We start from the raw sequence: 24714 nt of genomic DNA, 5'->3' as shown, positions 1-24714 counted from the left end.
TAAGGTCTTCGAAAGCCAAGTCAACAAACAGATTACCGACCATTTTGAATCCCACCATACCTTCTCCGCTATGCAATCTGGTTTCAGAGCTGGTCATTGGTGCACCTCAGCCACGCTCAAGGTCCTAAACAATATCTTAACCGCCATCGATAAGAAACAATACTGTGCAGCCGTATTCATTGACCTGGCTAAAGCTTTCGACTGTCAATCAACACATCCTCATCAGCAGACTCGACAGCCTTGGTTTCTCAAATGATTGCCTCGCCTGGTTCACCAACTACTTCTCTGATAGAGTTCAGTGTGTCAAATCGGAGGGTCTGTTGTCCGGGCCTCTGGCAGTCTATGGGGGTGCCACAGGGTTCAATTCTTGCACAGACTCTTCTCTGTATACATCAATGATGCCGCTCTTGCTGCTGGTTTGTCTCTGATCCACCTCTACGCAGACAACACCATTCTGTATACTTCTGGCCCTTCTTTGGAGACTGTTATCAACCCTCCAGGTGAGCTTCAATGCCATACAACTCTCCTTCCGTGGCCTCCAATTGCTCTTAAATACAAGTAAAACTAAATGCATGCTCTTCACCCGATCGCTGCCTGCACCTGCCCGCCTGTCCAACATCACTACTCTGGACGGCTCTGACTTAGAATATGTGGACAACTTCAAATACCTAGGTGTCTGGTTAGACTGTAAACTCTCCTTCCAGACTCACATCAAACATCTCCAATCCAAAGTTAAATAGGAAGCCAATTCTAGATTTTGCAACAAAGCATCTATCACTCATGCTGCCAAACATACCCTTGTAAAACTGACCATCCTACCAATCCTCGACTTCGGCGATGTCAATTACAAAATAGCCTCCAATACCCTACTCAATAAGTTGGATGCAGTCTATTACAGTGCCATCTGTTTTGTCATCAAAGCCCCATATACTACCCACCACTGCGACCTGTACGCTCTCGTTGGCTGGCCCTTGCTTCATACTCGTCGCCAAACCTACTGGCTCCAGGTCATCTACGAGACCCTGCTAGGTAAAGTCCCCCCTCATCTCAGCGCGCTGGTCACCATAGCAGCACCCACCTGTAGCACGCGTTCCAGCAGGTATATCTCTCTGGTCACCCCCAAAACCAATTCTTCCTTTTGCCGCCTCTCGTTCCAGTTCTCTGCTGCCAATGACTGGAACTAACTACAAAAATCTCTGAAACTGGAAACACTTATCTCCCTCACTAGCTTTAAGCACCAGCTGCCAGAGCAGCTCACAGATTACTGCTCCTGTACATAGCCCATCTATAATTTAGCTCAAACTACCTCTTTCCCTACTGTATTTATTTTGCGCCTTTGCACCCCATTATTTCTATCTCTACTTCGCACATTCTTCCACTGCAAATCAACCATTCCAGTGTTTTACTTGCTATATTGTATTTACTTCACCACCATGGCCTTTTTTTGCCTTTACCTCCCTTATCTCACCTCACTTGCTCACATTGTATACAGACCACGGAATGGATCGCATGCAGCGACCCAAGGAAACGACTCCGAAAAAGAGGGAAACGCGGCGGTGTTCTGGTCAGACTCCGAAAAAGGGCACATCGCGCACCACTTCCCAGTATTCTTCTTGCCAATGTCCAGTCTCTCGACAACAAGGTTGACGAAATCCGAGCAAGGGTGGCATTCCAGAGGGACATCAGAGACTGCAACGTTCTCTGCTTCACGGAAACATGGCTCACTGGGAAGACGCTATCCAGGGCGGTGCAGCCAACGGGTTTCTCCACGCATCGCGCCGACAGAAACATACATCTCTCTGGTAAGAAGAGTGGCGGGGGCGTATGCCTCATGACTAACGAGACATGGTGTGAAGAAAGAAACATACAGGAACTCAAATCCTTCTGTTCACCTGATTTAGAATTCCTCACAATCAAATGTAGACCGCATTATCTTCCAAGAGAATTCTCTTCGATTATAATCACAGCCGTATATATCCCCCCCCCCAAGCAGACACATCGATGGCTCTGAACAAAATTTATTTAACTCTTTGCAAACTGGAAACCATTTATCCGGAGGCTGCATTCATTGTAGCTGGGGATTTTAACAAAGCTAATCTGAAAACAAGACTCCCTAAATTTTATCAGCATATCGATTGCGCAACCAGGGGTGGTAAAACCTTGGATCATTGTTACTCTAACTTCCGCGACGCATATAAGGCCCTGCCCCGCCCCCCTTTCGGGAAAGCTGACCACGACTCCATTTTGCTGATCCCTGCCTACAGGCAGAAATTAAAACAAGAGGCTCCCACGCTGAGGTCTGTCCAACGCTGGTCAGACCAAGCTGACTCTACACTCCAAGACTGCTTCCATCACGTGGACTGGGACATGTTTCGTATTGCGTCAGATGGAAATATTGACGAATACGCTGATTCGGTGTGCGAGTTCATTAGAACGTGCGTTGAAGATGTCGTTCCCATAGCAATGATAAAAACATTCCCAAACCAGAAACCGTGGATTGATGGCAGCATTCGCGTGAAACTGAAAGCGCGAACCACTGCTTTTAATCAGGGCAAGGTGTCTGGTAACATGTCCGAATATAAACAATGCAGCTATTCCCTCCGCAAGGCTATTAAACAAGCTAAGCGTCAGTACAGAGACAAAGTGGAATCTCAATTCAATGGCTCAGACACAAGAGGCATGTGGCAGGGTCTACAGTAAATCACGGACTACAAGAAGAAACCCAGCCCAGTCACGGACCAGGATGTCTTGCTCCCAGGCAGACTAAATAACTTTTTTGCCCGCTTTGAGGACAATACAGTGCCACTGACACGGCCTGCAACGAAAACATGCGGTCTCTCCTTCACTGCAGCCGAGGTGAGTAAGACATTTAAACGTGTTAACCCTCGCAAGGCTGCAGGCCCAGACGGCATCCCCAGCCGCGCCCTCAGAGCATGCACAGACCAGCTGGCCGGTGTGTTTACGGACATATTCAATCAATCCCTATACCAGTCTGCTGTTCCCACATGCTTCAAGAGGGCCACCATTGTTCCTGTTCCCAAGAAAGCTAAGGTAACTGAGCTAAACGACTACCGCCCGTAGCACTCACTTCAGTCATCATGAAGTGCTTTGAGAGACTAGTCAAGGACCATATCACCTCCACCCTACCTGACACCCTAGACCCACTCCAATTTGCTTACCGCCCAAATAGGTCCACAGACGATGCAATCTCAACCACACTGCACACTGCCCTAACCCACCTGGACAAGAGGAATACCTATGTGAGAATGCTGTTCATCGACTACAGCTCGGCATTCAACACCATAGTACCCTCCAAGCTCGTCATCAAGCTCGAGACCCTGGGTCTCGACCCCGCCCTGTGCAACTGGGTACTGGACTTCCTGACGGGCCGCCCCCAGGTGGTGAGGGTAGGCAACAACATCTCCTCCCCGCTGATCCTCAACACGGGGCCCCACAAGGGTGCGTTCTGAGCCCTCACCTGTACTCCCTGTTCACCCACGACTGCGTGGCCACGCACGCCTCCAACTCAATCATCAAGTTTGCGGACGACACAACAGTGGTAGGCTTGATTACCAACAACGACGAGACGGCCTACAGGGAGGAGGTGAGGGCCCTCGGAGTGTGGTGTCAGGAAAATAACCTCACACTCAACGTCAACAAAACTAAGGAGATGATTGTGGACTTCAGGAAACAGCAGAGGGAACACCCCCCTATCCACATCGATGGAACAGTAGTGGAGAGGGTAGCTAGTTTTAAGTTCCTCGGCATACACATCACAGACAAACTGAATTGGTCCACTCACACTGACAGCGCCGTGAAGAAGGCGCAGCAGCGCCTATTCAACCTCAGGAGGATGAAGAAATTTGGCTTGTCAACAAAAGCACTCAAACTTCTACAGATGCACAATCGAGAGCATCCTGGCGGGCTGTATCACCGCCTGGTACGGCAACTGCTCCGCCCTCAACCGTAAGTCTCTCCAGAGGGTAGTGAGGACTGCACAACGCATCACCGGGGGCAAACTACCTGCCCTCCAGGACACCTACACCACCCGTTGTTACAGGAAGGCCATAAAGATCATCAAGGACATCAACCACCCGAACCACTGCCTGTTCACCCCGCTATCATCCAGAAGGCGAGGTCAGTACAGGTGCATCAAAGCTGGGACCGAGAGACTGAAAAACAGCTTCTATCTCAAGGCCATCAGACTGTTAAACAGCCACCACTAACATTGAGTGGCTGCTGCCAACACACTGTCATTGACACTGACCCAACTCCAGCCATTTTAATAATGGGAAATGATGTAAATATATCACTAGCCACTTTAAACAATGCTACCTTATATAATGTTACTTACCCTACATTATTCATCTCATATGCATATACTGTACTCTACATCATCGACTGCATCCTTATGTAATACATGTATCACTAGCCACTTTAACTATGCCACTTTGTTTACTTTTGTCTACACACTCATCTCATATGTATATACTGTACTCGATACCATCTACTGTATGTTGCTCTGTACCATCACTCATTCATATATCCTTATGTACATATTCCTTATCCCCTTACACTGTGTATAAGACAGTAGTTTTGGAATTGTTAGTTAGATTACTTGTTGGTTATCACTGCATTGTCGGAACTAGAAGCACAAGCATTTCGCTACACTCGCATTAACATCTGCTAACCATGTGTATGTGACAAATAAAATTTGATTTGATTTGATCAACTTATTTTTCTATTGTATTATTGACTGTTTGTTTTGCTCCATGTTTAACTCTGTGTTGTATGTGTCGAACTGCTTTGTATTATCTTGGCCAGGTCGCAATTGTAAATGAGAACTTGTTCTCAACTTGCCTACCAGGTTAAACAAAAGGGGAAATAAAAAAAACACGTTGAGCTCACTGTATGTATGATATTTACTTTGTGCATATAATTGCGTTAATGTAGTGATATGTGATTTAGTGATTATGCATTTCTTTCTTTTGTTTCTATTAGAACCTTAGAAAGACATGCACTGGACCATTGTTTATTCAATGTGTTTGTACTTGTCCCTATCCAAATAAACCAAATTAAATTCAAGTTTTAGTCTATTCTATTCCATCCTATTGTTTCAGAAAGTGATGCAACCAGACCTTCCTGTGTGGGCTGTCTCTCCACTTCCTGGATGAAGAGGTCAAACATCTGTGTCTGGATGAAGCGTTTGACAAATTGGCGGCTGGCCTTCGGCTCGGAGGCCTTGCAGAAGCTGTTGATCTGGAATACTCCAGGCTGCCCGCCGCTTCTGCGTTTAACATGGGAGGGGAAGTGACCCACAGTCTTCACAAAGAAGGAGAGGAAGGCCTCCGAGACCACCTTATTCAACTCCTCCGAGGCTAGATAGAAAACACAGAGTACAGAGAATACAGATGATACAGTCAGGATGCTGAGGAGGTGTCTACAAACACTGGTTGAAAGGCCTCAGACAACACCCCTCATATATTCTGAGGCTGGACACAAAGTGTACAGAAGATTGTCAGTTTTTAAGTGGCGTCTTCTTTGAGATAGCCAATATGTTGTTGACACAATCATAGTTTGAAAAGCCTCCAAGACAACTTTGTTAAGCTGTATGGCAACCACAACACATGGTGGATTGGCATGTGTGTGGATGGGGGTTGGGTTTGTGTGTGAGCACTGAGGGATTTCAGAAGTGCATCTGTGTCTGAATCCACTTAGGCACCGTCAACAGTATCCAGAATAGAATTTCCAGGGTCGTGACGCTGGTCAAACCTTGGGTGTATGTCTCTACAGTATTTTCTCCAACATCACAACCCTCCCACACACACTCAGACTAGCATAAACTTGGGACATTCCAGGGTTCATACTGTGTGGTATGAGGTTTATGTTCATATTACAGCAACCATCCAGAACATTTCTTTGCACATCCACCTCATCATTATTTCTCTCATTCTGCACAGAGGATCTCACTTCTATCATTGGGTTTGTATGGACTATGATAGAGGATCTCACTTCTATCATTGGGTTTGTATGGACTATGATAGAGGATCTCACTTCTATCATTGGGTTTGTATGGACTATGATAGAGGATCTCACTTCTATCATTGGGTTTGTATGGACTATGATAGAGGATCTCACTACTATCATTGGGTTTGTATGGACTATGATAGAGGATCTCACTTCTATCATTGGGTTTTATAAACTATGATTCTGCCTCATGTGGTTTGACCTCTTTAAGGAATACCTAGGATAGGATAAGTAATCCTTCTCACCCCCCTAAAAGATTTAGATGCACTTGTATTGTAAAGTGGCTGTTCCACTGGATGTCATAAGGTGAATGCACCAATTTGTAAGTCGCTCTGGATAAGAGCGTCTGCTAAATGACTTAAATGTAAATGTAAATTTGTTGCTGATGGAGTCAGTCTTATCTCAAATCGAATGAAATCCTGAGTCACTGTGTTTACAGAATCCTCTTAAGCCCTATAAACAAGAGTAAAAATTATAGTCAGTCATCAGAAAAAAAATGGAGAATGGGTCCACTCACTGGAGTTGTCTTTCCTGCAACACAAGGCCTGGAGAAGCTCCTCCTGTAGTTTCTCTGGTAGAATGGTGCTCTCGTCTCCTATCTGTGCCAAAGAGAGGACAGAGGAATCTGAGAGGTTGTTGCCAGACCAGCGAGAATGTTTTGGTATTTCTGAGTATACATACATTCAGCCAGACAGGGAAGAACATTTGAACTGAACTGGTCTGAACCACACACGATCAAGTAGGCTTTCAAAATGAGAATCATGGGAGTAGTGACGCTAGTTTACTAATCTGATTGTGAGATAAGCGTTTTAGTTTATTTATGTACTTTTGTTTGTGAACTTGAGGGGAAATATGGGGCATGCAAATACTTACACAAGTGATGAAGGTGTTCTCTGCTCCCTCTGTCAGATCTACAATGAGCATCTGTTTATAAGACAGAAATACACACACAAAATCTTCAGGTCAGAGATAATACGCACACTGGCTGGTTTCCATAGGCTGTAATTGTGTTAGTGGTAGCTTAATGAGTGTCACTGGATATATATTCTCCCATCTGCAGTCAGTCACAGTGTAGAGACAGGAATGCCTGATCCCAAACATGACAGTAAAACATTGTTTACAGCCAATCAGCAACTGCCCTTAACTTTCTTTAAAAATCAGTCGTTGTCCCCAAAACATTTCATCAAATAGTATTTTCTGAAGCAGACGTGTACAGTACGTATACAAAACCCATTCCGCTCTGCCATACACACTCACGTCGCTCTGGTCAACAACATCATCCAGTTTGTTCTTTTGCACACCAAGCAGGTAGGGAGTGGGTGCCATGACGACATCAATCAGCACTGAAGGAACGATGGAGATGAAGGTGTGTTGCCATGTGAACGGATAGAGCAGCGCCGCAACCGCATGCAACACCTGGGACAGGGTACTGTAGGAGGGGAAGCAGGGACAAACTTTACACCCATTCAACATGCAGACAACAGGCCTGCCCTTGTCCCAGACAACGCAGGCTCAGTGATGTCCTTTTGGCATTAGGATTAGGGTTGGTGCTGTACCTGAGTTCGTCAGCCATGAAGATGATTCGTCGTTCAAGAACGGTGGAGGCAAACACCCGCAGCACCTCCTCGTCTGTGAGACAGCGGAACAGTGTCCGGAAATCCACATGCTCCAACCACGAGTCCAACGGCCTTGTCAAACTGATGACCTGGAGACACACAGGCCAGGAACAGAGAGACAAAAGGTCTTCAGGAAAAGCGAGAGAGAGAGAGAGAGAGAGCGAGATAGAGATCTGAGCGCTCTCGTTCAGTGTTGGACTCTAGGATGAAGGTCTTGATCCTCATCGTGATGCCAAGGGCTTTGTGTGTCTCCAAACTGTGTCCTCAAGGGCTGCGGGATTTTGCTCCTTCTCTATACTCGATTGATCAATGAAGGTTATTGATTAATTAGGAACTCCCCTCACCTGGTTCACTAGGTTTTAATTGGCCATGAATTTAATGGAATTAACAAAAAACAGAAGACACACAATCCTCTAGGAATTGAGTTAAATACCCCTGTTATTGATAACTTTTACACCTTCTGGAAACAGAAGATACTCTACAGGAATGACGGAGTCCATCCAAATCATCTTGGCTCCTGGACTCTGTCCACGCATTTCAAGGCTGCGTTGAAACAATGACTGGTAAATGATCCAAGACCAGCTCAATTAATCCCTACCATTGTGACAATGAGTTGTCATAATGCATGATCTTAGGGGCATTGGCAAACACAATGCAAGTCATTTAATTGATGTATCCCTAATTGCGTCAAATACATCTGTTTATCCTACAGCTAATGTAAGCAGTAATCATGAGCATAAGCCAGAGTTAGAGTTACATTGTTAGCACTGAGGCGGTGTGCAATAGTAGGAAGACCACTTCATGCAGTTCACCCTGCACTATCAGCTCCAATGTAAATAACATGAGCAATTCTACCTCTGATAAGAGTCCCAGTAAAAGCATTAAAAACAATCAAGCAACCCAGAAAATCACCACTATTTTAAGAATGTGAAATGTCAGAATACTAGTAGAGAGAATTATTTATTTCAGCTTGTATTTCTTTCATCACATTCCCAGTGGGTCAGAAGTTTACATACACTCAATTAGTATTTGGTAGCATTGCCTTTAAATTGTTTAACTTGGGTCAAATGTGTCGGGTAGCCTTCCACAAGCTTCCCACAATAAGTTGCGTGAATTTTGGCTCATTTCTCCTGACAGAGCTGGTGTAACGGAGTCAGGTTTCTAGGCCTCCTTGCTCACACACGCTTCTTCAGTTGTGCACAGAAATGTTCTATAGGATTGAGGTCAGGGCTTTGCGATGGCCACGCCAATACCTCAACTTTGTTGTCCTTAAGCCATTTTGCTACACCTTTGGAAGTATGCTTGGGGTCATTGTCCATTTGGAAGACAACCAAGAGCTAACAGTCAGTATCTGGAGAATGTGTGTGAAATCAGAGGTATATTTTCTGGGTGACCTAAATACTGACTGGTTTTCATCAAGCTGCTTACTCAAGAAAAAGCTTCAAACTGTAACCAGTGCCTGCAACCTGGATCAGGTTGTCAGTCAACCTACCAGCGTAGTTACAAACAGCACAGGAATTAAATAATCAACATGTATTGATCACATCTTTACTAATGCTGCAGATATTTGCTTTAAAGCAGTATCCAAATGATGTCGCGATCACTTCAGATATTTAATTAGATTTTTCTTCTTTCCTCGAAGCCAACTGGCTAGTACTTTATTTAGCTAAACTAGCTAACGTACATGCAGGCACAAGTCCCAGTGCCCTCCCATTAATTATATGCTAATGGTAGCCTCAAATATAATCCAGTTAGAATCAGGAATTCCCCAGCTTAGATGTTTAGGCCCCTTGCTTTATTACAATTTTTACTAACGACATGCCACTGAGTAAAGCCAGTGTGTCTATGTATGCGAATGACTCACTATGAATGTCAGCTACCGAATTGACTGCAAAACTCAACAAAAAGCTGCAGTTAGTTTCAGAGTGGAGTGAGCCCTAAATATTTCTAAAACTAAAAGCATTGTATTTGGAACAAAACACTCACTAAACCTCAACTAAATCTTGTAATAAATAATGTGGAAATTGATCAAGTTGAGATGACTAACCTGCTTGGAGGAACCCTAGATTGTAAAGTGTCATGTTTCAAAACATATTGATGCCGTAATAGCTAAAATGGGGAGAAGTCTGTCCATAATAAAGCGTTGCTCTGCCTTCCTAACAACACTATCAACAAGGCAGGTCCTACAGGCCCTAGTTGTCACACCTTGACTACTTTTCAGTCGTGTGGTCAGGTGCCACAAAAAAAAGACTTAGGAAAATTGCAATTGGCTCAGAACAGGACAGCCCGGCTGGCCCTTGGATGTACACTGAGAGCTAATATTATTCATCTGCATGTCAATCTCCCCTGGCTGAAAGTGGAAGAGAGATAGACTTCATCACTACTTCTATTTATGAGAGGTATTGACATGTTGAAAGCACCAAGCTGTCTGTCTAATCTACTCGCACACAGCTCGGACACTCATGCATACCCCACAAGACATGCCACAAGAGGTCTCTTCACAGTCCCCAAGTCCAGAACAGACTATGGGAGGCACACAGTACTACATAGAGTCATGACGACATGGAACTATTACACATCAAGTAACTGATGCAAGCATTAAAATTACATTTGAAAAAACCACAAAAAAAACTAACGGAACAGCGGGGACTGTGAAGCAACAAACATTGGCACAGACACACACGATAACATACATACACGTGGATTTAGTACTGTAGGTGTGGTAGTGGTGGAGTAGGGGCCTGAGGGTACACAGTGTGTTGTGAAATCTGTGAATGTATTGTAATGTTTTTAAAATTGTATAAACTGCCTTAATTTAGCTGGACCCCAGGAAGAGTAGCTGCTGCTTTGGCATAATAAATACTCCATACCTCTGTTCCAGACTCTGGTATGAAGCTCTTGATCTTGACAGTGTTTCCGGGAGCAGGGAACGGCGCCTCCCTCAGGCTCTGCATGAATGGATAGATCATCGCCATTGAGATCTGCCTGCGCTTCTCCACCTCATCAAAGATCTGAAAAACACATGTAGAATTATATAAATTGTTAGCACCAATCATACTGTAGTAAAGCTCTGTTATGGGTAGACCAGCCTCCATATTAGGCCTACCATTTAGAATGTGTCATCAGCCCTATGTAAATGTATTGCAACCTGACTTTTGATGAATGCTATACTCATCTAGTTAACACTTATCCCAACTAGTCAGTGTATGTAGAAGAGTGGCTCAGGTTCTAAATATAGTTGTTCATAAACAGTTTGACTCATCCTGGAATTTTGGCCTAATGAAGTAGTAGGGAATGTCATTACTAGACCAGCCCGTTTCGCTCTTCGTCTGACACACCACTCTACTTGCCTGCCGCAGCATAGATCATCTACTGGAAGGGTTAGAAGTCACCCTGGTGGATGAGGACATCAGCTGAACAACCCTCAGTGAAGATTGCCTTGCTACAACAGGGCATGGAGCTGAAGAACACCCCATTCTCTGTTAATGAACAATTTCCCCATTCAATAGCGGAGAGAAGACATGCCCTGTACCCCACTTTCAAGTCTCAGAGCAGAGAAGCAGAATGTCTACTGGTCGATAAATTGTACATAAACAACCAAGAGTTCAAGGACTTGAAGATTACAACGTGGCTGTGAGTGATAGCTACCTCCTGCTGAAATCATCCCTGATACATGATTGTCATGTGGTGCAATGTGTATTAAATGTTTAAATATTTTGATTCATGCAGTGCAGAACCTTAAAATAAGGTTGGCTTTAGGGGAAGGAGAAATGGGTATGATTAATTCATTTTTTTAACTTATGCAATATGGAACTTGACTTAAAAATCAGGTTTGGATCTAGGGGAAGACTAAGGAGGGTAAGGCTGACCTTTTTCCTTTCGTTTGTTTATTTAAATTTGAAGACTGCACAGGTAGTAAAATACAAAACCAAGGTTGTTTTTTTGAGTTTGACATAAGAATCAGGGTATACTAGGACTTAAAAGCGGTTATATAGTGCGCCGCTTTTTGGAGATGTGAATCGGAACAAATAGAATTTAAGCTATACGATCCTAATGTGCCATTATCTTTTTTCCATAAAAAAAAAAAAAAAAAAGAGATCTTAAAAATGTAAACTGAATATTGTTCCGATACACACCGGCAGATGGATTGGTTATTGTCAACAGGGTTGCCGTCTATATTAGTGTGCTGCTGGATTGGTTAACACCGGGTTAAACGGATTAAAGTTAATGGTAGAGCCAGCACAATAACTGGCTTATGGAAGCACTTCTAAGTGAGAAGTGTATTATGTTTTAACATGAGCTACCGCTGAAGTCGAAAGTTTACATGCACTGTAGCCAAATATATTTAAACTCAGTTTCACAATTCCTGACATTTAATCCTAGTAAAAATTCCCTGTCATAGGTCAGTTAGGATCACCACTTTATATTAAGAATGTGAAATGTCAGAATACTAGTAGAGAGAATGATTTATTTCAGCTTGTATTTCTTTCATCACATTCCCAGTGGGTCAGAAGTTTACATACACTCAATTAGTATTTGGTAGCACTGCTTTTACATGTTTTTACTTGGGTCAAACATTTTGGGTAGCCTCCCACAATAAGTTGTGAACTTTGGCCCACTCCTCCTGACAGAGCTGGTGTAACTGAGTCAGGTTTGTAGGCCTCCTTGATCGCACACACATTATCAGTTTGCCCAGAAATGTTCTATAGGATTGAGGTCAGGGCTTTGTGATGGCCACTCCTATACCTTGACTTTGTTGTCCTTAAGCCATTTTGCCACAAATTTGGAAGTATGCTTGGGGTCATTGTCCATTTGGAAGACCCATTTTCAACCAAGCTTTAACTTCCTGACTGTTGTCTTGAGATGTTGCTTCAATATATCCACAATTTCCCCCATAATGCCATCTATTTTGTGAAGAACAGCAGTCCCTCCTGCAGCTAAGCAACCCCACATTGCCACCCCTGTGCTTCACGGTTGGGATGGTGGTCTTCGGCTTGTTATCATCCCCCTTTTTCCTCCAAATATAACGATGGTCATTATGGCCAAACAGTTCTATTTTCGTTTCAACAGACCAGAGGATATTTCTCCAAAAAGTACGCACTTTGTCCCCATGTGCAGTTGCAAACTGTAGTCTGGCTTTTTAATGGCAGTTTTGGAGCAGTGGCTTCATCCTTGCTGAGCGGCCTTTCAGGTTGTCGATATAGGACTCATTTTTACTGGATATCGATACTTTTGTACCCGTTTCCTCCAGCATCTTCACAATGTCCTTTGATGTTGTTCTGGGATTGATTTGCACTTTTTGCACCAAAGTACATTCATCTCTAGGAGACAGAACGTGTCTCCTTCCTGAGCGGTATGGCGGCTGCGTGGTCCCATGGTGTTTATACTTGCGTACTATTGTTTGTACAGATGAACGTGGTACCTTCAGGCGTTTGGAAATTGCCCCCAAGGATGAACCAGACTTGGAGGTCGACAATTTGTTTGAGGTCTTGGCTGATGTCTTTTTCCCATGATGTCAAGTAAAGAAGCACTGAGTTTGAACGTAGGCCTTGAAATACATCCACAGGTACACCTCCAATTGACTAAAACTGTTAATTAGCCTATCAAAAGCCTTGACATAATTTTCTGGAATTTCCCAAGCTGTTTAAAAGGCACAGTCAACTTAGTGCATGTAAACTTCTGACCCACTGGAATTGTGATACAGTGAAAAGTGAAATAATCTGTAAACAATTGTTGGAAAAATGACTTGTGTCATGCACAAAGTACAGTCATGGCCAAAAGTTGAGAATGACACAAAATATTAATTTCCACAAAGTTTGCTGCTTCAGTGACTAGATATTTTTGTCATATGTTACTATGGAATACTGAAGTATAATAATAATAATAATAAAATATAATATAATAAGTATATAATAAATAAAACACATGAAGTTGATGCAAAGTCAATATTTGCAGAGTTGACCCTTTTTCAAGACCTGCAATCCACCCTGGCATGCTGTCAATTAACTTCTGGGCCACATCCTGACTGATGGCAGTCCATTCTTGCATAATCAATACTTGGAGTTTGCTGGGTTTTGTTTGTCCACCTGCCTCTTGAGGATTGAGCACACGTTCTCAATGGGATTAAGGCCTGGGGAGTTCTGGCCATGGACCCAAAATATTGATGTTTTGTTCCCCGAGCCACTTAGTTATCACTTTTGCCTTACGACAAGGTGCTCCATCATGCCGGGAAAGGCATTGTTCGTCACCAAACTGTTCCTAGATGGTTGAGAGAAGTTGCTCTCGGAGGATGTGTTGGTGCTATTCTTTATTCATGGCTGTGTTTAGGCAAAAGTGTGAGTGAGCCCACTCCCTTGGCTGAAAAGAAACCCCACACATGAATGGTCTCAGGATGCTTTACTGTTGGCATGACACAGGACTGATGGTAGCTCTCACCTTGTCTTCTCCAGACAAGCTTTTTTCCGGATGCCCCAAACAATCGGAAAGGGGATTCATCAGAGATGACTTTACCCCAGTCCTCAGCAGTCCAATCCCTGTACCTTTTGCAGAATATCAGTCTGTTCCTGATGTTTTTCCTGGAGAGAAGTGGCTTCTTTGCTGCCCTTCTTGACACCAGGCCATCCTCCAAAACTCTTCGCCTCACTATGTGTGCAGATGCACTCACACCTGCCTGCTGCCATTCCTGAGCGAGCTCTGTACTGGTGGTGCCCCAATCCTGCAGCTGAATCAACTTTAGGAGACGGTCCTGGCACTTGCTGGACTTTCTCGGGTGCCTTGAAGCCTTCTTCACAACAACTGAACCGCTCTCCTTGAAGTTCTTGATTATCCGATAAATAGTCGATTTATGTGCAAACTTACTGGCAGCAATGCCCTTGCCTGTGAAGCCGTTTTTGTGCAAAGCAATGATGACGCCACGTGTTTCCTTCCAGGTAACCATGGTTGACAGAGGATGAACAATGATTCCAACCACCACCCTCCTTTTGAAGCTTCCAGTCTGTTATTCTGTTAGTCTGTTATGCCTTGTCCTCGTCAACACTCACACCTGTGTTAACGAGAGAATCACTGACATGATGTCAGCTGGTCCTTTTGTGACAGGGCTGAAATGCAGTGGAAATGTTTTTGGGGGATTCCGTTCATTTGGCAAAGAGGGACTTGGCAATTAATTGCAATTCATCTGATAACTCTTCATAACATTCTGGAGTATATGCAAATTGCCATCATACAAACTGAGGCAGCAGACTGACTTTGTGAAAATGTATATTTGTGTCATTCTCAAAACTTTTGGCCACGACTGTAGATCTCCTAACCGACTTACCAAAACTATAGTTTGTGAACAAGAAATGTGAACAAGAAACCCTTAAATTCTCAATCCTAATGATATAGGCCTGTGTGTAAATCAGCCAAAGTGATAGAGCAACAACCCTGGGATAAAAACAAAAATGTGTGTGGGTAGAGGTTGGTTTAACAGGTTCTCCCCCTAGATTGTCATGTGGTTGTATGGAAAATAAATATATTTTGTCATGGGCAAAGAAACTCAAAGGGGGGGGGGGGTATATTAATTAACAACAATTTTGATCTAATAGTGCAAACAGAGCAAGGAAGATGGATTCTTTTAAATATGCTATTGGACCAAAAATAGATCTGTAAATGAATCTGTACGTGCCAAATAATGATGATTCACACTTCTTTCGAAAATATATATAATAATCTATTGAGCTCACAAGTAACATTAATCTATTATTATGGGGGGAAATTCTAATATGGTTTTAAGTACCTCAATGGATGGAAAAGGAAATCACCCTTATGCACTTGAGATAACAAATATCCTGTATACATTAGAACTAGTGGATATATGGAGGCTGAAAAACCCTGACCTAGTGAGATATACATGGAGGTTTAATCAAGCCAGCAGTCTTCATTACTTCCTTGTCTCATTTTTTTCCTGGCATTAAAAGTTAAGTATTAATAGGAGACAGAAAGCAATCAGACCATCATCTAATTGGCCTTCACATAACTCTTACAGAATTTACTTGCGGACAGAGGTATTGGAAATTTAATCATAGCATACTGGATGACAATTTGTTCTTTACCAAGACAAAATCATTCATAAATAGACTTTTCTGCACAACATAGGCAGAGTAGATCCTCTTATTGTACGTAACACTTTCAAAATATACTTTGAGGCCATTCAATACAATACTCATTAAAACAAAAGCAGTTTACGTCAAAAGAGAAGACTAAAAGCAAACAGAAGAAATAACAGCGCAGGTAGATGGCAATAAAAACCTGTACTATAGTGGCACAAAATAAGTTGGAGGAAAAACATTTGGAGGCACTTAAGAAATATCAAGTGAATTTATAACAAAAAAAAAGTGAATTGGATGGAAAATAGTGCAAAATGCATTGCGTTTTTCTTGAATATTCAACATAGAAATGCTACAAAAAATAATTTACAGAAACTCATTACCAATGACTCCGGGCTTACAGCCCAATACCGTGTAGGCCGTTTGGCATTTGCCAGAGAACACCAAGATTGGCAAATTTGCCACTGGCGCCCTGTGCTCTTCAGATGAAAGCAGGTTCACACTGAGCACATGTGACGCAGGAGACGCCGTGGAGAACGTTCTGCTGCCTGCAACATCCTCCAGCATGACCGGTTTGGCGGTGGGTCAGTCATGGTGTGGGGTGGCATTTCTTTGGGGGTCCGCACACTCCATGTGCTCGCCAGAGGTAGCCTGACTGCCATTAGGTACCAAGATGAGATCCTCAGACCCCTTGTGAGACCATATGCTGGTGCGGTTGGCCCTGGGTTCCTCCGAATGCAAGAAAATGTAAAATGCTCGACCTCATGTGGCTGGAGTGTTTCAGCAGTTCCTGCAAGAGGAAGGCATTGATGCTATGGACTGGCCCGCCCGTTCCCCAGACCTGAATCCAATTGAGCACATCTGGGACATCATGTCTTGCTCCATCCACCAACGCCACGTTGCACCAGACTGTCTAGGCGGATGCTTTAGTCCAGGTCTGGGAGGAGATCCCTCAGGAGACCATCCGCCACCTCATCAGGAGCATGCCCAGGCGTTGTAGGGAGGTCATACAGGCACGTGGAGGCCACACACACTACTGAGCCTCATTTTGACTTGTTTTAAGGACATTACATCAAAGTTGGATCAGCCTGTAGTGTGGTTTTCCACTTTAATTTTGAGTGAGACTCCAAATCCAGACCTCTATGGGTTGATAAATTTGATTTCCATTGATAATTTTTGTGTGATTTTGTTGTCAGCACATTCAACTATGTAAAGAAAAGTATTTAATAAGAATTTCATTCATTCAGATCTAGGATGTGTTATTTTAGTGTTCCCTTTATTTTTTTGAGCAGTGTATAATGTGAGTGCGTATTATGACGCTCACCTTGGAGAAGAGTCCAAAGCAGGCCACCTGGCTGATGATGCAATAGGCCTCTGGAGGCCGTGCCCCTTTGCCACTGGGCTGCAGGAAACAACATCATGTCAAGAGAAACTAAACACCGGAGAGTAATTCTCATGTCCTCTGAATGACACCATGGATCATTTACCAGTAACCTCCTGCAGTAGCCATTCCTCCTACTGCCGTCGACCTCTGTCAACACGAAGGAGAATGTCTCACTGCAGAGAGAGAGAGAGAGAGAGAGAATAGAACACGTTGATCAACTGCACATTTCTGTGCTTAGTACTCAGAGGAAAAGGTTCAGATTGAGGCTCAGAAGAATACTCGGATGCCATCATGATTAGTTCTTTAATCTTTTTTTTTTTTAACCCCTTTTTCATGATATCCAATTAGTAGTTACAGTCTTGTCGCTGCAACTCCCGTACGGACCCGGGAGTTGAAGGTTGAGAGCCGTGCGTCCTCCGAAACACAACCCAACCAAGCCGTACTGCTTCTTGACACAATGCCCACTTAACCCGGAGGCCAGCCGTACCAATGTTTCGGAGGAAACGCCGTAAACCTGGAGACCGTGCACTGCGCCCAGCCCGCCACAGGAGTCGCTAGTGCGCGATTGGAGGATGAAGCTGGGCCAATTGTGCACCGCCTCATTGGTCTCTCGGTCACAGCCGGCTGCGACAGAGCCTGGACTTGAACCCAGAATCTCTAGTGGCACAGCCTTAGAACACTGTACCACTCTGGAGGCCCCATCGGAGTAGTTTTCATTCAGATTTTGTGGCAACGCTAATGAATGCATCCATTCCTCTTGGTATTCTTGCAATTGTAATTTACGCACACAATCACTGTGTACTCCAAGTAGGTCAGAGTATATAACATTGAGATTATATTTAGAATAGATTAATATAATAGAATGACCCACCCTGTTCTTCATTCACAATTGGCGGTTACATAATTATGCCTACTCTCGCTCATCAACTCATCCATCCTCCCTCATCATACTTTAGCCTACATCATTTGTTTAATCCGATATAATAGCCTGTGTGTGAAAACCATAAACAAATGACAAGCCCTCCTTAAACTCAACACCAGTTATGTTTGTGATATTAAGATTCTAACAAGGACTGTGTATTATATACACGTATTTAGGTAAAGCCAGCCAAGGATGAGGGGATGCAGGCCTTAAATTATGGCAGAGTAATACTTTTTAAAAATTCATGAGCAAATGACTGCTTTAGAGGTTTAATAGTAGCGACATGTCATTTAACTGGAAAAATGTATTAACCTACCTTTTAATGTGGCATGAACACAACCTGTCATGAGGTCATCGGATTAAATAACAAATCACTTCAAAAGTAAGTTACCTTGGAACATTAGTCCAAAATAGAATCCGATCAACTGAAACAGCACCCTTCTGTCTTACAGTATGTACCATTTAACTATGTCATGCCATACTCTTAGTCCAGATCGCATCAGATACATGGGCTATACATACTGAGAGAGACAGGCTTGCTCTGATCAATATTTAAATACTTTATTTGGATGGGCAAGGAGGTACGGTATGGCTGGCAAGGCCCCCTAAGGCCCACCCATAACACTGACCCTGGTCAAAGCTAGGTTTTTTGCAGTGGTGTAAAGTACTTAAGTAAAAAATACTTTAGAAGTACTACTCAAGTAGTTTTTTTTTTTTTTTTAGAGGGGGGTATCTGTACTTTACTATTCAGGGCAACTTTTACTTCACAACATTCCTAAAGAAAATAATGTACTTTTTACTCCCTACATTTTCCTTGACATCCAAAAATACTCATTAGCAGGACAGGAAATGGCCCAATTCACGCACTTATCAAGACAACAACCCTCATCATCCCTACTGCCTCTGATCTGGCAGACTTAAACACAAATGAATCTTTTATAAATTATGTCTGAGTGTTGGGGTGTGCCCCCGTACATTATAAAAACAAGAAAGTGGTGCTGTCTGCTTTGCTTCATATAAGTAATTTGAAATGATTTATATACTTGTGATACTTAAGTATATTTAGAACCAAATACTTCCTCTAGTATTTTAATGGGTGACTTCCACTTAAGTAACAGTCTTAAAAAAAGTATGACAATTTGGTGCTTTTCCACCACTGGTTGTTTGCAAGAGATGACAAATGATGCTTTGCAGTCGTCGCACACAAACATGTCATACAGTCATACACACTGTAAGCAGATTTGTTCTGCGTGTAGGTAGAACGGTTCATGTAAAGCTCGCTGGAAACACTTCACCACATCCTGAAAACACTCTGCACAACATTGGGGGTGTGGGAGGATGAAGAAAGTAGATGTGTGTGATTGTTTGTCCCAGGTGTGATTGCATGTGTACACACACACACACACACACACACACACACACACACACACACACACACACACACACACACAAACGAGAAAGCAGGTGTGGTTAATTTCAGCCAAGGTTGACACTGAACTGAAAAAATGGTTGAAAGAGAATACGCTCAGTGAGGGGGACCTAGAAACAGAGATCATCACAGAAAGAGAGATGAGCACAGAGAGATGGTGAGAAGTGGCACGTACCTGGCGTATTCAGTCAGGGGGGCCCAGTTCACCCCCTCTGGGAAACAGAAAAGGAGGATGGCTTTCAGGGACTTCTCTTCTTCCTCTCTCTGAGAGCGCCTCATGTTAGCTAGCTAAAACACACATTTTAGATTAGTGCTAATTTACTATCACAAATACTTCCTCAATGTATGTACACAGCTGAAGTCGGAAGTTTACATACACTTTAGTCAAATACATTTAAAACAATTCCTGACATTTAATTCTAGTAAAAATTCCCCGTCTCCAGTCAATTAGGATCACCACTAAAATGATGTCAATTAGCCTAACAGAAGCTTCTAAAGTCATTTTCCAAGCTGTTTAAAGGCACCGTCAACTTAGTGTATGTAAACTTCTGACCCACTGGAATTGTGACACAGTTAATTATAAGTGAAATAATCTGTCTGTAAACAACTGTTGTAAAATCAACTGTTGTAGATCTCCTAACCGACTTGCCAAAACTACAGTTTCTTAACAAAACATTTGTGGAGTGGTTGAAAAACAAGTTTTAATGACTCCAACCTAAATGTATGTAAACTTCAGCTGTATGTATGTATGTATGTATGTATGTATGTATGTATGTATGTATGTATGTATGTAGTGGGGCAAAAAAGTATTTAGTCAGTCAGACACCAATTGTGCAAGTTCTCCCACTTAAAAAGATGAGGCCTGTAATTTTCATCATATGTACACTTCAACTATGACAGACAAAATGAAAAGAAAAAAAAAATCTAGAAAATCACATTGTATGATTTTTAATAAATTTATTTGCAAATTATGGTGGAAAATAAGTATTTGGTCACCTACAAACAAGCAAGATTTCTGGCTCTCACAGACCTGTAACTTCTTCTTTAAGAGGCTCCTCTGTCCTCCACTCGTTACCTGTATTAATGGCACCCGTATGAACTTGTTATCAGTATAAAAGACATCTGTCCACAACCTCAAACAGTCACACTGCAAACCTATGGCCAAGACCAAAGATCTGTCAAAGGACCCGTCTGAAGTTTGCTAGAGAGCATTTGGATGATCCAGAAGATTATTGAGAGAATGTCATGTCATGGTCAGATGAAACCAAAATCTAACTTTTTGGTAAAAACTCAACTCGTTATGTTTGGAGGACAAAGAAACCCGAGTTGCATCCATAGAACACCATACCTACTGTGAAGCATGGGGGTGGAAACATCATGCTTTGGGGCTGTTTTTCTGCAAAGGGACCAGGACGACTGATCCGTGTAAAGGAAAGAATGAATGGGGCCATGTATCGTGAGATTTTGAGTGAAAACCTCCTTCCATCAGTAAGGGCATTGAAGATTAAACGTGGCTGGGTCTTTCAGCATGACAATGATCCCAAACACACCGCCCGGGCAACGAAGGAGTGGCTTCGTAAGATGCATTTCAACGTCCTGGAGTGGCCTACGCAGTCTCCAGATCTCAACCCCATAGAAAATCTTTGGAGGGAGTTGAAAGTCCGTGTTGCCCAGCAACAGCCCCAAAACATCACTGCTCTAGAGGAGATCTGCATGGAGGAATGGGCCAAAATACCAGCAACAGTGTGTGAAAACCTTGTGAAGACTTACAGAAAATGTTTGACCTCTGTCATTGCCAACAAAGGTCATATAACAAAGTATTGAGATAAACTTTTGTTATTGACCAAATACTTATTTTCCACCATAATTTGCAAATAAATTCATTAAAAATCCTACAATATGATTTTCTGGATTTTTTTTTCTAATTTTGTCTGTCATAGTTGAAGTGTACTTATGATGAAAATGACAGGCCTCTCATCTTTTTAAGTGTGTTAACTTGCACAATTGGTGGCTGACTAAATACTTTTTGCCCCACTATGTATGCATGTATGCATGTATGTATGTATTTCTGTTTGACCTTGGGGAACTGATATGTGATCTGGGGTTCGTACGTTCCTTCTCCTCTCTTCTTCCGTAGGCTGACCACCACCAGGTACTCAAAGAAGAGGTGACTCTGGTTCTGGGCAGAGGTCACCACTAGGGATGGGGCTGTAGGCCGAGGCAGGGTGGAATCCCTATCACTCCCTAAAAGACAGACCGAAGACAGCAGTGAAGACAATTATTCATAAACCTCAATACTAACGGTGGCATGGACTCCCAAGGCAGCTTTTCATTCCAAACATCACACGGCTGGGAACTGAAAAGTGTACTTTCGTATACAGCTAGTCAAGTAGGCCAACTAAATCATGCATTGATGTTTATGGAATAATAAATACAATTAATGTTAGGATTTAGCACTGTGTAAGTATACTGAATAAATGGCATATCAAGAAGCTGATTAAACAGCCTGATCATTACACAAGTGCACCTTGTGCTGGGGAAAATTAAAGGCCACTAAAATGTGCAGTTTTGTTACAATGCCACAGAGGTCTCCAAGTTCAGGGAGCGTGTAATTGGCATGCTGACTGTAGGAATGTCCCCAGAGCTATTGCCAGAACATTTTCATTTCTCTACCATAAACTGCCTCCAACATTGTTTTAGAGAATTTGGCAGTACGCCCAATCTGCTAAACAACCGCAGATCACGTAACCCCGCTAGCCGGGTACCTACACATCAGGCTTCTTCACCTGCAGGATCAGAGACTGGCCACCCGGACAGCTGTTGAAACGGTGGGTTTGCACAACAGAATAATTTCTGCAAACAGTTAGTAAGAGTCTCAGGGAAGCTAATCTGCGTGCTCGTCGCCCTCACCAGGGTCATCTGACTGTAGTTTGGCATCGTAACCGACTTCAGTGTGCAAATGCTCAGCTTCGATGGCCACAGGCATACTGGATAAGTGTGCTCTTCACAGATGAATATTGGTTTCAAGCGTCTTGTGGGAGATCGGTTTGCTGATGTCAATGTAGTGAACAGTGCCCCATGGTGGCGGTGGGGTTATGGTATGGGCATAAGCTACGGACAACAAACACAAATGCATTTTATCAATGAGAATTTGAATGCACAGAGATACCGTGACGAGATCCTGGAGGTCCATTGTTGTGCCATGTATCTGATGCGATCACGGCAGACAAGTTTCAGCGTGATAATGTACGGCCCCCGTCGCAAGGATCAGTACACATTTCCTGGGATCTGAAAATATCCCACTTCTTCCATGGCCTGCATACTCACCAGTTTGAGATGCTTTGGGTCTACATGTACGACAGCATGTTCCCGTTCCTGCCAATATCCAGCAACTTCACACAGCCATTGAAGAGGAGTGGGACAACTTTCCACATGTCACAATCAACAACCTGATTAACTCTATGCGAAGGAGATGTGTCGTGGTACATGAGGCAAATGGTGGTCACACCAGATACTGACTGGTGTTCTGATCCACACCCCTACCTTTTTAAGGCATCTGTGACCAGATGCATATCTGTATTCCCAGTCATATGAAATCCATAGATTAGGGCATAATGAATTTATTTCAATTGACCGATTTCCTTATATGAACTGTAACATAGTGAAATCTTTGTTGCGTTAATATTTTTGTTCAGTGTAGTTCAAGAGGATGCCTAAACCATGCTCAACAGATTTTAAACACACAATACTCAAAGGAAACCACAGAGCTAAAGAACTATGAGGGACACTGTGTTAACCAACCGAAACCACAAGAGGAGAAAACACAGATGTGCACATATACAGTCTTGTATAACTAATCTTCAGGGGACACAATTCAGTCACATTCAAAACCCTATTTTCCCAAACCCCTAATCTAAAAACATAACCTTAACACTAAAAACGAACCCCCTTAGAAATAGTATTTGACCTTGTGGGGAATAACAAAATGTCCCCACTTGGTCAAATCTCTCCCTCCCTTTGAACCACTCAGCATAAGAACACGGCATAAGCCATGGGAACGTGTAGAATTTCTGAAAATTCACTTTAAAACTAATTCTCTCAGCCCGAAGACAAAATGCGTAGAATTGCAGGAAATTAGCCACACCCACACTGTTAGGCATCGTGAGGATCTGTTAGGCATCGTGAGAATCTGTTAGGCATCGTGAGGATCTGTTAGGCATCGTGAGGATCTGTTAGGCATCGTGAGGATCTGTTAGGCATCGTGAGGATCTGTTAGGCATCGTGAGGATCTGTTAGGCATCGTGAGGATTCTACTTGTTACCCACCACCAGTGAGAGTCCGGTCTGACTGCCATTTTTTTGAAAGACAAGCAAGTACCTTCCTCTACCACGTGACTCTGTGGGAAGAAGGGAAACCATTAACAATGCTACAATGCCAGCTACGCCACAATAGAACCAGTAAGGCTAGATGGTCACTGGCATACCTAATGACCTGACACATTAGAACCAGTAAGGCTAGATGGTCACTGACATGTCCTTCTGTAGCTCAGTTGGTAGAGCATGGCGCTTGTAACGCCAGGGTAGTGGGTTCGATTCCCGGGACCACCCATACGTAGAATGTATGCACACATGATTGTAAGTCGCTTTGGATAAAAGCGTCTGCTAAATGGCATATATATACCTAATGACCTGCCACAATAGAACCAGTAAGGATAGATGGTCACTGACACACCTAATGACCTGCCACAATAGAAGACAGTAAGGCTAGATGGTCACTGACACACCTAATGACCTGCCACAATAGAACCAGTAACGCTAGATGGTCACTGACACACCTAATGACCTGCCACAATAGAACCAGTAAGGCTAGATGGTCACTGACATACCTAATGACCTGCCACAATAGAACCAGTAAGGCTAGATGGTCACTGACACACCTAATGACCTGACACAATAGAACCAGTAAGGCTAGATGGTCACTGACATACCTAATGACCTGCCACAATAGAACCAGTAAGGATAGATGGTCACTGACATACCTAATGACCTGCCACAATAGAACCAGTAAGGCTAGATGGTCACTGACACACCTAATGACCTGCCACAATAGAACCAGTAAGGCTAGATGGTCACTGACACACCTAATGACCTGCCACAATAGAACCAGTAACGCTAGATGGTCACTGACACACCTAATGACCTGCCACAATAGAACCAGTAAGGCTAGATGGTCACTGACACACCTAATGACCT

General features: G+C 43.2%; 1 protein-coding gene across 2 annotated transcripts in view; it reads right to left on the bottom strand.

Annotated features, from left to right (window-relative positions):
• The window catches only part of LOC118399694 (DENN domain-containing protein 2D-like), a 38208-nt gene that overhangs the window by 8500 nt on the left and 4994 nt on the right, over nt 1-24714 (bottom strand). Inside the window, exons 2-12 of one of the 2 annotated variants that reach the window (XM_052473788.1) lie at nt 23611-23858; nt 21540-21706; nt 19638-19750; nt 17215-17284; nt 17052-17129; nt 10514-10654; nt 7584-7732; nt 7285-7456; nt 6901-6951; nt 6545-6626; nt 5139-5378 (exon numbers count right to left, since the gene is read on the bottom strand). In XM_052473788.1, the coding sequence (XP_052329748.1) occupies nt 5139-5378; nt 6545-6626; nt 6901-6951; nt 7285-7456; nt 7584-7732; nt 10514-10654; nt 17052-17129; nt 17215-17284; nt 19638-19741 (1087 nt within the window). In that variant the 5' untranslated portion in view covers nt 19742-19750; nt 21540-21706; nt 23611-23858. The remainder of the gene's footprint in view (nt 1-5138; nt 5379-6544; nt 6627-6900; nt 6952-7284; nt 7457-7583; nt 7733-10513; nt 10655-17051; nt 17130-17214; nt 17285-19637; nt 19751-21539; nt 21707-23610; nt 23859-24714) is intronic. The other variant, XM_052473787.1, reaches the window with a different exon arrangement.

Source organism: Oncorhynchus keta, chromosome 21 (genome assembly GCF_023373465.1).
Source record: "Oncorhynchus keta strain PuntledgeMale-10-30-2019 chromosome 21, Oket_V2, whole genome shotgun sequence".
NCBI classification, from domain to species: Eukaryota; Metazoa; Chordata; class Actinopteri; order Salmoniformes; family Salmonidae; genus Oncorhynchus; species Oncorhynchus keta.
This window is presented reverse-complemented; position numbering and strand designations above follow the sequence as displayed.